Here is a 13,232-nt window from a genome sequence, read left to right on the forward strand (position 1 = left end):
AAAACATGCTAAAGGTACTATAATTTTTAAAAAAACAATATTTGATTATAATCAAAATAATATAATATGAAAAATATCCTGAATAGCTCAATTTTACCTCTAAAAGAGATTCTTCAAGCTTAGCTAACTGTATTTTCTTATCTTCTTCCTGTTGTAATAGTTTTGTTTTCTGGTCCTCTAAATCAGGTTTCTCATGCTGAATAGTTAATGCCAAAAGCTTAAAAAAAAATCCAAGGTTATTCTAGCAATAAAGTTCAAACAAAACAAACCAAAATGAAAACTTCCCACAAACAGGCCTTATGTTTGATCAAATATTACAAGTATAATGATACTACTATGTACTTCATTTCATTCTTTCTAGTTAAACATATGAGACACGTTCACAATTATTTCTGAGAAAAGAGGCAAACTGAATAGTTAACTAATTGATAAAATGTTAAATATTATAGGACAGCTATAAGAAATTGCATTACTTAACATATCAACATGTAATATTCAGTTCTTAAATTAGATTAAATGTATAAAAACTATGGAAGCAAACATTTTTAATGGTAAGTAGTCAAAAAAGAAATAGTTACCTTACTTAAAATACTATATTAAAATCACAATGAGATACCACATCACATCCACTAAGGTGGCTATAATTAAAAAGACAAATGATAATAAATGTTGGCCAGAATGTGGAGAAAGGGGAACCCTCATACATTATTGGTAGGAAAGTAAAATTGTGCAGCTACTTTGGAAAACTTTGTCTATTCCTCAAAATGGTAAACATAGTTACCATAAAACTCAGAAATTCCACTAAAAAAGCATTGAATTGTAAACTTTCAAGGGGTGAATTGTATGATATATGAACTGAATCTTAATAAAGCTGTTGAAAACTGCTATGTCAAATTCTTCAGTTTGAAACTTTAAAATAGGAAATGACATTTGCATGTCATAAAATATATTAATTCGAAATCTATTGTATAAGCATGTTCTTTCAGTTCTTGTTAAAGTAATACCTAAATAGCCCTTTTCAGCAATTACTGTGGAGATCTTTTATATAGAAAAAGCAATTTTGTCAATTCTGCCAAGCTCTGAGTAATCTGTACATTATTTATGAGAAGTATCATCAAGCCAATGAAAAGACATTGTTCATAAAAATATGCGGTGAGTCATCTAGTATGGTAAGAAAAATATTTTAATAGCAGAGTTTTAAAAATTACAATAAAGTAAAAACCATGGTAAATATACATGCTATCATATAAATCAAAAGAGAAAAATACACTATTGTTAGATGGTAGAAAACAGGATGATACTGAAAAAGTCAACAGGATATCTTTAAAGAGGAAAAATGAGTAAGGGAGTGTATAAGTAAAAATCTGTACATGAAAATCATTTTGCAATTCATGTAATAACTATAAACTGTAATAAGCCATACACAGATAAAGTAAATTCAAACATGCAAATGCTCTAGTCAAAAAAAAAGTTGGATTTGGAATCAAAGACCCTCACCTAAAAAAAAAAAGAAAAAAAGACCCTCACCTAGCTGAATAAGTCAATAACTGCAATTTTAACATTTAAATTTCAGTTTTCACAGTTAAAAAAAAATAAGGTTGCTAATCTTAACATGTATGATCCTCCATTTCTCAAATTCTAACAAATATGACAGAAGTAGACTGTAAAATTAAAGTTATACCGGAAGAAGCAGCAATTTGACATTAGCAACAAATATACAATTCTAACACTAATGGAAAATGAAATAAACCCAAATGTGTTACTGATTTGCAAGTATATTTTCAAAATCATGAGTTTAAATGCTAATCAGTTTAACAAAACAGCTTCCCACTCAAAATATTTCATTAGTATACAAAGATACTAAAGATTTCTAAGGCAAATGATTGTCCATATATACCTGTCCTCGTAATCCACTTCTTGTTGTAGTAAAGTTAACCTCAGTAACGATGGAAGCTGCATCCGGTGGAATAAAGGGATTTGGGTTTCTTGTTGACAAAAAAAGGCGAAATTCTTCATTGTAGTCGATAATTTTGTCACCTATTTGTACCACATAACGTGGTCCTGTTTTTTCAAAATGACATAATTAGTTGGCCGGAATATTCTGTATTTTGCTACATGACATTAAAAAATATAATTTTCTCGTACTTCTAAATAGTTTTTACTACAGGCTTTTTGATACAGTCCAAAATACAGCAACAGCAAGGCCACCCAAAAGACTATTAACGAGAATGCTCTACTGATCAGTCAGCACTTATGCAAACAAGGATAAATAATATTCATTAAGACAATCCTAGGATACTGAAGCATCAAAGGAATATCTACTTATATTCAATATAGTTTTAACATTAATTATATGTTTGATATTACCAATTTTTCTGAAATGTTTGATTATACATGACAAAAATAGAAACTCTTATTAATTATTCTCTACTTCAAAATTCATCAAAGTGTTTATTGTACTAGTATTTAAGATGTAACACTTGAAAACGGAATGACCTGGTAAAAACCTGGAATTAACAACATATGAGTAATGGCAAAGAATCCATTATTAACGTCAAAAAAGATTTATTCAGACTGCCGTACACAGGTACTTTGCAATAAATTAAACTGAGAAAAAGTAAACTTCTGCCTCACAAAGGAGTTTTTTTTATATTCTAATATAAAACACAATTATATTAATTATATAAAATATACAGAAAAATCAATCAACAATTACATGCATTACTTATGATTTTAACTGATAAAAAATAATTTTTTAGGTAAAAAATATATATTATCGAAGATTATTTTCTAATGTTAAGAAAAACAATGTAATGAATTTTTGAGAATCCTAGAATAGATTTTAAAATTTACTTAACTTTTTCAAGTTAATGTGAAAAGAATTCAATAAGTACTTTATGAAAGAGGATATGTAAATGGTTAAAAAACAATATCAAAATAATGCTGAACTTTAACCATTATTAGTAAAAAACAAATTTAAAGGTTCAATGTAATAACTCTACACCAACTAGAATGATTCAAGAAAATGCAAGCAGGATAAATGCAAAGAAAACTACTTCTAAGGACATCATAGTAAAACCACTGAAAATCTATGACAAATGCAGCACAACAATAATGCAAAGGCAGGTATTGAGTATATGGAGTTAAAGACCAATACTGGAAAAGTTTCAAAGTATTTATCTGTATTAAAAAAAATAAGTCACAGATGCATACTGTTATACACAGGGTAGCCATTAAAAACTATCAGGTTAATTAGAAAACTACATTAGTTATTGCATGAATTGGTTAACTGTACTACATTACAAATATTAAGACTGCCATGGTAAATAAAAATGCAAAACCAAATGATATACTGTTTATGAGAAACACACTTTATAAAGAAAACCAACAGAAAATTGAAAGTAAAAGAATGGAAAAATATACCATGTGAACACCAATCCCCAAAATTAGTGTAATCATTCTAATACCAAATTCTAAAACTTGAGATACTTCTAGAGACAAAAGACAGTTGATAATGATAAAGAAAATAACCAAACAGGAAGACAGCACATTCCAAATATGTATGCATCCAAACACACAGCTTCAAAATATTTAAAGTAAAAACTGACGGAACTAAAAGAAAAAATTCAAAATCATAGAGACTTCTTCTCAATACATGATAGAACAAATAGAAATAAAAAGTAAAGGTATAGAAAATCTGAACGTTACTATTAACAAACTTGAATTAATTGACTTTAGAGAAAATTAAAATAACCAAGAGCAAAATTTACATAATTTTCAAGTGTACACGGAATATTTGTGAAAATTAGCCAATGCCAGATCATAAAAAAAGCTTCAACAGGATTAAAAAACTGAATACTTCAGAATAAGTTTTCTGACCACAACAGAGATAAGCTAGAAACCCATCCCAAAAGGGTAACTAGAAAATATCCAACTCCCTGGAAATTAAACAACAAAAGCAATGAGTAACTTATGAATTAAAAAAATACAAACCAAAACTTGTGGTATGAAACTGAAGAAGGGCTTAGCAGAAAATTTATAGACAAAAAAAATGCATATATTAGAAAAAAGAAAATAATGAATTATCAATACTTTGAATTTCTATTTCAAGAATCTAGAAAAAAGACAACCAAATAAAATCTAAGGAAAATATTAAGAATAAAATAAATAAAAAGCAAAAATTGAAAATGCAATAGAGAAAATCAACAAAGTTAAAAACTGGTATTTTGAAAAAAATCAGTAAAATTGATAAACTGCTATCAAGACCTACCAAAGAGAAAAAAAATTATCAATATCGAAAAAGAGACACATTATTGAAAAACTCACAGAAATTTTAAAGTTATAAGAATATTATATAAAAACACACCAATATATTTGACAAATTAAATGCAATAGACAAACACCTAAAATAATTAATCTAAGTTGATATATACACAGAATATAGATTACAAACAAAACTAAATTAACTCAGGGAGAAGAAATCAAGATGGCAAAGCAGAAGGATACAGAACACATCAAAAATATGTCTACACGTGAAAGAGTTCTCACTGAAAGCTAACTGTAGACTAGCAGAACTAGAAGACTGTAAGAAAGATGCATATAGAATTGGGTGTAAAGGATGAGAAGCTATCAGGTCTGGACCTGTGCCCCTAGGAGGGGACTCAGAAGAAGAACAATCACAGAGACAGGGATCCTCTCTAGGGAGTAGGTGGTTTGAGTCACAAATGGGGCACCCTTGTCCAAAGTTCAGACACTGAGAATGTGAGTCTCCTTGCTGTTTGGAGGGCTGGGGGAACTAACAGGAGGGCTGTGAGAAGCCTGGACTCCATTCATGAGGAGCACATCTTCACTTTCTTACTTCCACAAAAGGGCGGAGAGGGTGGATTGAAACTGCATGGGTGGCTGACTGGTTTCCTGTGACTGCCCCAGTACGCATCCCACTCTAAGTCTAGCAATTGCTCCAGCCTCACTGGGGTGAGGGCTGCTACAGCTGAGCAGAAAGCTCAGCTGTGAGAAACAAAAGCAACACAGACCTAAAGCGTGTCTGAGCAGGGTGGGAGCAGCCATTACTGGTGCTTACACAGGCAGCACATTAGAGCAGCCATGATTTCTGTCTGTGGTCAGACAGCCACAATTCACACGCAGACCAATGCCAAGTGCCCATGCCAATCCCTCTTGCCCGAGCACTGCTCCCCTCCTGGGCAAGAATGCTGGTGCTGGGATTGAGGAGAAAACAGACTTCAAGGGAACGGAGCCAGCTCGGACCCAACCCTCAAAACTTCTGCTCCACACTATTTACAACAGCCGGGACATGGAAGCAACCTAAGTGTCCATCAACAAATGAATGGATAAAGATGTGGCACATATATACAATGGAATATTACTCAGCCATAAAAAGATATGAAATTGAGTTATTTGTAGTGAGTGGCTGGACCTAGAGTCTGTCATACAGAGTGAAGTAAGTCAGGGAAAAATAAATACCATATGCTAACACATATATATGGAATTTAAAACAAACCAATGGTTCTGAAGAACCTAGAGGCAGGACGGGAATAAAGACACAGACACAGAGAAGGGACTTGAGGACACCGGGAGAGGGAAGGGTAAGCTGGAACGAAGTGAGAGAGTGGCATGGACATATATACACTACCAAACGTAAGACAGATAGCTAGTGGGAAGCAGCCCCATAGCACAGGGAGATCAGCTCAGTGCTTTGTGACCACCGAGAGGGGTGGGATAGGGAGGGTGGGAGGGAGATGCAAGAGGGAAGAGATATGGGGACATATGTATATGTATAACTGATTCACTCTGTTATAAAGCAGAAACTAACACACCATGGCAAAGCAATTATACTCCAAAAAAGATGTCAAAAAAAAAACCCCAGAAAATAAATTAATTAATTAATAAATTAAAAAGACCCATCTATGTGCTGCTTACGAGAGACTGACTTCAGAGCTAAAGACACACTAACTGAAAGTGAAGGGATGGAAAAGAGATTTCACGGAAATGGAAATAACAAGGAAATAGAGGTAACAATACTCATATCAGACAAAGTAGACTTTAAAACAAAGTCTATGACAAAAGACAAAGAAGAGCATCATGTAATAATAAAAGGATCAACACAAGTACAGGATGCTACACTTGTTAACATGTATGCACCTAATACAGGAACACCTAAACATATAAAGCAAATACTAAGAGACATAAAGGGAGAAATTGACAATAATAGAATAGGAGGAGCCTTTAACATACCACTTAAATTAGTGGACAGATCATCCAGAGAGAAAATCAATAAGGAAACAGGGTCTTAAATGACACCACAGGCCAGTTGGACTTAATAGATATCTACAGGACATTCTACCCCAAAAGAGCAGAATACACATTCTTTTTAACTGCACATGAAATGTTCTCCAGGATTGACAATGTGCTAAGATACAAAACAAGTCTCAACAAATTTAAGAAGACAGAAATTATATCAGGCATTTTTTCTGACCACAACAGTATGAAACTAGAAATCAGTTACAGGAAGAAAACTGGGAAAAGCACAAATATGTGAGGAATAAACAACATGCTACTGAAAAACCAATGGGCCAGTGAAGAAATTAAAGAGGAAAACAGGAAATACATTGAGACAAAAGATAACGGAAACACAACTTTCCAAACTCTATGGGATGCAGCAAAAGCAGTTCTAAGAGAGAAGTTTATAGCAATGCAAGCCCACCTCAAGAAATAAGAAAAATCTCAAATAAACAACCTAACCTGTCATCTAAAGGAATTAGGAAATGAAGAACAAATAAAGTCCAAAGTCAGCAGAATGAAATAATAAATATTAGAAAGGAAATAAAATTAAAGAAATAAAATTAGAGACAAAAAAACAATAGAAAAGGTCAATGAAAGCAAGAATTTGTTTTTTGAAAAGACAAGCAAAATAAATAAACCTTTAGCCAGGCTCATCAAAAGAGAGAAAATGCAAATAAACAAAAGAAGAAATGCAAGAGGAGAAATTACAGCCATTATCACAGAAATATAAAAAATAATAAGAGAATACTATGAACAGTTATATGCCAACAAAATAGACAACCCAGAAGAAATGGACACATTTCTAGAAACATATAACCTGACATGGAAGAAAGGGACCATCTGAACATACCAATTACTAACAGTGAAATTGAATTTGTAACAAAAAACCTCCCAGCAAATCCAGGACCCGCCGGCTTCACAAGGGAATTCTACCAAACACATAAAGAAGAGTTAATGCCTATCCTTCTCAAAGTATTCTAAAAAAGTGAAAAGGATGGAACACTCCCAAATTCATTCTATGAGGCCACCATTACCTGGATAACAAAACCAGACAAAGACACTACAACAAAAGAAAATTAAGGGCTAATATCTCTGATGAATATAGATGAAAAAATCCTCAACAAAATATTAGCAAACCAAACTCAACAATAAATAAAAAGGATCATACACCATCATCAAGTGGGATTTATTCCAGGGATGCAAGGGTCAATACTTGCAAATCAATCAATGATACATCACATTAACAAAAGAAAGAATAAAAATAACATGATCATCTCAATAAACACAAAAAAAGCACTTGACAAAATTCAACATCCATTCGTGATAAAAACTCTCATCAAAGTGGGTTTACAGGGAGCATATCTAAACATAATAAAGGCCGTTTATGACAAATCCATGGCAAACATCATACTCAATGGTGAAAAGGTGAAAAGAAAGCCTTTCCTCTCGAATCAGCAATAAGAGGATGCCCATCTCACCAATTCTATTCAACATAGTATTGGAAGTCCCAGATACAGTATTCAGACAAGAAAAAGAAATAAAGAGTATCCAAATTGGAAGGGAAAAGTAAAACTGCTACTATCTGCAGATGACATAAAACTATATAAACAAAACCCTAAAGTCTCCACCAAAAAACTGTTAGAACTAATAAATGAATTCAGTAAAGTTGAAGGACACAAGATTAACATACAGAAATCTGTTGCTTTTCTATACACTAACAATGAACTATGAGAAAGAGAAAGCAAGAAAACAATCCTGTTTAAAATCACATCAAAAAGAATAAAACACTGAGGAATAAACTTAACCAAGGACGTGAAAATCCTACTCTGAAAACTATAAAACATTTAAGAAGGAAACTGCAGCTGATACAAAGAAATGGAATGATATTCCAATGTCTTCAATTGGAAGAATTCATATTGTTAAAATATCCATAGCACCCAAAGCAATCTAAAGATTCAATGCAATCTCTATCAAAATACCCATGGCAGGGCTTCCCTGGTGGTGCAGTGGTTGAGAATCTGCCTGCCAATGCAGGGGACACGGGTTCAAGCCCTGGTCCGGGAAGATCCCACATGCCACGGAGCAACTAGGCCCAAGAGCCACAACTACTGAGCCTGCGCGTCTGGAGCCTGTGCTCCGCAACAAGAGAGGACGCGATAGTGAGAGGCCCGCGCACCGCGATGAAGAGTGGCCCCCGCTTGCCGCAACTAGAGAAAGCCCTCGCACAGAAACAAAGACCCAACACAGCCAAAAATAAATTAAAAAAAAAAATACCCATGACATTTTTCACACAACTAGAACAAATAATCCTAAAATTTATATGGAACAACAAAAGACCCCAAATTTCTAAAGTAATCTTGAGAAAAAAGAACAAAGCTGGAGGTATTATGCTCTCAGTCTTCAGAATATACTAGAAAGTAATCAAAGTAGCATGATACTGGCAGAAAATCAGGCATACAGTTCAATGGAACAAAATAGAGAGCCTAGAAAGAAACCCATGCACTTATGGTCAATTAATCTACAACAAATGTGTCAAGAATATACATGGAGGAAAGACAGTCTCTTCAATAAGCGATGCTGGAAAAACTGGACAGCTACATGTAAAAGAATAAAATTAGGACATTTTATCACACCATATATAAAATAAATTCAAAACAGATTAAATGTAAGATCTGAAAAAATAAAACTCCTAAAAGAGAAGGCAGAATACTCTTTTAGATAAGTCATAGCAATATTTTTTGGATCTGCCTCCACAGGCAAAAGGAAAAAAAGCAAAAATAAACAAATGAGACCTAATCAAACCTAAAAGCTTTTACACAGCAAAAGAAACCATTGACAAAACAAAAGACAACCTACTGAACAGGAGAAAATATTTGCAAATGATATGATCAATAAGGGATTAATATCCAAAATATATAAACAGCTCATATAACTCAACATCAAAAAGCAAACAACCCAATTAAAAATTGGGCAGGAGACCTGAACAGACATTTTCCAAAGAAGAGATGCAGATGGCCACAGGCACATGAAAAAATGCTAAATGCTGCTATCGTCAGAGAAATACAATCAAAACCACAATGAACTATCATCTCACATCTGGCAGAATGGATATCATTTAAAAGACCACAAATAACAAATGGTGGCGAGGATGTAGAGAAAAGGGAACCCTAGTACACTGTTGGTGGGAATGTAAATTGGTACAGTCACTGTGGAAAACAGTATGGAGGCTACTCCAAAAACTAAATATAGAACTGCCATATGATCCAGCAATTTTACTGCTGGGTAAACTTCCAAGGTAAACAAAAACACTAATTTGAAAAGTATATGTACTCCAATGTTCATGGCAGCATTATTTACAATAGCCAAGATACAGAAGCAATCTAAGTGTCCATTAGTAGATGAATGGATAAAACAGATGTGGTATATATGTATATACCATATATATATTAATATATATTGAAAATATATACACACACACATATACACACAATGAAATATTACTCAGACATAAAAAGAAAGAAATTCTGCAATTTTCAGTAACATGGATGAACCTAGAGGGCATTATGCTTAGTGAAATAAGTCAGACAGAGAAAGACAAATACTCTATATTGACACTTATATGTGGAATCTAAAAAATAAAAGAAGTTAAAGTATATAACAAAACAAACAGACTAACAGAAATCAAACTAGTGCTTACCAGTGGGGAGAGAGAAGGGGAGAAGGGGAAGACAGGGGTATGGTATTAAGAGATACAAACTACTATGTATAAAATAAATAAGCAACAAGGATATACTGTACAACAGGGGTCCCCAACCCCTGGGCCGCGGACTGGTACCACCTGAACCATCCCCTACACCCTATCCGTGGAAAAACTGTCTTCCATGAAACCAGTCCCTGGTGCCAAAAAGGTTGGGGACCGCTGCTGTACAGCACAGGGAAATACAGCCACTGTTTTTTAATAAATTTAAGCAAAGTATAATCCATAAAAACATTTAATCACTATGTGTACACCTGAAACTAATATAGTTTTGTAAATCAACTATACTTCAATTAAAAATTATTCAGTTAACTAATTAGTTAAAACATAAACTCAGTTTAAAGGGTCTCAGCTCGGGTATACCGGCAACTTACAATGAAAGATAGATCACCATGGGAAACTGCACCTTGTCTCAGTAAAAAGGTATTCAGGGATGCTTTTTATAGAAGATGGACTTAACACTGGGTGATTTTAGAATGGTTCAAAGAAAGTACGGTTTTGCTGGGGAATGGATGCTATCAGAAAGACCAGACAATTCTGATTTGTATCAATAATTTTGTTGATATCTAGGAGGTGTCAGACTAAGCTATATGGGTAAAAAAGCAGAAGTCACTCATAATAGCAGGGAGAAGAGGATGTTTAGCTATTTTTGTGGCATGGAAGTGTCCTCGTTTTTGTGCGCTGACATGCTTATGGTCACAGAGTGACCTGCCTGTTGATGGTGTTCTGTGAAATGGTTTATGTTCAACAGGAGAGCACCATGGTCAAGCTGTAGAGCTTGGCCAGCTTCCAGCCCATAGTAGTCAGGTGCTGCTTTTTTCTTTCTCATTTATGCAATGTACAAATACAAGTAAAACTTGTCTGCTATAAGGCAGGAATGTGGTTATCCTTGTGGGGGACAGTGGTAAACAAGGGAGTTTGGAATGCTGAAAAAGTTCTGTACCTTGATCTGGGTGCTTACAGAAGTGTATTCCATTTGTAAAAATCATTAAGCTATACAATTGTAAGTGTATCTCAGTAAAAAGTGAAAATTAAGAAGTAACTGATTTTCTCTTGTAAGACTAGTCATGAAGACGGGAGGGAAAGAACACTCCTGCCATCCTATACTATTTGATTGTGTAACCCATCAATGCATTATTCTGATATAACATTTTAAAAAATATTTCAAAATAAATGTTTTGTTGTATAAAAAGACCCTTGGACATAAGTCCCTTACACTACTCTTAGAAAATATTACATGTAGAACTATAAAAGTCCAACACAGTCTTAACTGTATAAAGTCTTAATTTACATTGGAGTTAACCTACGATAGAGTTAATTTTGACTACATTTTTCTCCTGGGCACAAAATCTGTACTGTACTTTAGAGAACTGTGGAAACAGAATGATTAGGCACAAGTACAAGATTTGGTCTCACATTGTCTTTCCAGGGGAAGCCTCAACTTACATGGCTATTATTTTGGTTTCTGAGCCTGGATCAGGATTGAGTATATTTTGTTTCGATTTTTTTGGTTAACATATCTAATAGATTTGGAGCACCTGTATGTACAGATATATTAATTGGCTATGTTTATTGTGATGCCTTGATGACTTCTTTAACAATTAGACAAAGATACAGGCAAGATCTGACTATAAAGTGTACCCAAATCTGGCCAATACTTATAGTTGAAAGAAATGCATCATGCTAGGAAGTGAAAAAGAAAGTTATTCTTTTTACACGAGGCAAGAGTGCTACACAATTTTATCTGTCTGGATTTCAAAATAAAAGTTGCTTGAACGTTTATTATGACCATGAAACATAAACCAGGAAGTGGCCACCACTGCTTCCACAATGCTTGACACAGCAATGATTAAAAATATTTTGCTCACAGCAGATACTTGAACACTGCTAATGATTATTAATGATTTCTTTTTTATATTCCCCTGGGAAGAAGATGAAAATCAGTTCATCTCTTATATGCAGTATACCTTAACAGGTCCAAACTCTTCAGAAATATATTATCATCTGAATTAGAGAAATCCAAGTACCATGTGAACTGCCATATAAGTACAAACATTCCATCATATAGGTAACATCTTGGTAATGCTCTCCACTGATAAAATTGCTCACATTGTATTGTAAACCTTTCAAGCTTAACTAACTAAAGATAATGGGACTTACATGAAGATAAACAAAAAACCCGGCCACAAAAATAATCAAATCAACATTGCTCAAGGAAATATCCCACAGCCTATTAAGAATAAACTGCTGGCTTTATAGCCACTATATACAAAGAAAGAAAATCAACAACTGAATACCTTCTTCACTTTACTAGAAGCAGCATATTCCACACCTGAAGATTTTACTACAACCTAATAATTTATCTGGTCAACAAACATGTGGCTAAGTTTGAATGGCAGCTCCTGTAAAAGCTGCAAGTGCCAACTCTGGAAGTAATCCAAGCAGTTGTAAACCAATCCTTGTCTTTGAGCCCTATATCTTTCAGATGCACAGAATTACAGATGTCTACAAAAAAATCTCACAGATAAGAAAATCCAATGGAATGTTACAACCATCCACTATCCATAGGTAAAACTTTTGGCAACCTATAGCATGGAATATTCTGTACAATGAACTGGCTTCAAGTAGTGCTCTTGGCTATAAAGCATGTCACCCTGAAAATAACTGAAATATACCAGTACAGAGACTCATGGGTCAGAACTGGTGAGCTAGCTTAGGGTTTCTCAACCTCAGTACTACTGACAAATTGTACTGGAAAATTATTTGTTATGAGGCGATGCCCTGTACATTTTAAAGATATCCTTGGAATTTTCTGTTTTAAACAGAAAATTTAAAACAATGAGACTTTGACGAAGAATTGTACCTTGCTCTTCTTTTTGATCAATACATATTTGAGGGGATTTTTGAACTGCATAAATTTGAGGAGGAGAAGTACATTCTATTCCTATTACTTGTGCCTGTTTTGACATCACTGTAGAAAGGCAGTTCGTGTTGCTTAGATTAAGAACACTGGGACGTAAATGAACTTGGACACAGGCTTTGTTTTACATCTTTCTAGGACAACCATCCTCTGTCCCCACAGGAAATGTATGACGACAAATGGCTATTCATGAGGAACTCAAAACTGCAGAAAAGGGCAATCTGAATTATACTCAAAGGGGATAACAGACTTCAA

General features: G+C 34.0%; 1 protein-coding gene across 2 annotated transcripts in view; it reads right to left on the reverse strand.

The window, feature by feature from the left end:
- DYNC2H1 (dynein cytoplasmic 2 heavy chain 1) overlaps positions 1-13,232 on the reverse strand; it is a 367,862-nt gene that overhangs the window by 198,167 nt on the left and 156,463 nt on the right. For both annotated transcript variants that reach the window (XM_065882515.1, XM_065882514.1), the window contains 2 exons: positions 1,898-2,061; positions 98-217 (listed from right to left, as the gene is read on the reverse strand). In XM_065882515.1, coding sequence (XP_065738587.1) covers positions 98-217; positions 1,898-2,061 — 284 coding nt within the window. The remainder of the gene's footprint in view (positions 1-97; positions 218-1,897; positions 2,062-13,232) is intronic.

The sequence above is a fragment of the Phocoena phocoena genome, chromosome 8, assembly GCF_963924675.1.
Source record: "Phocoena phocoena chromosome 8, mPhoPho1.1, whole genome shotgun sequence".
Lineage (NCBI taxonomy): Eukaryota > Metazoa > Chordata > Mammalia > Artiodactyla > Phocoenidae > Phocoena > Phocoena phocoena.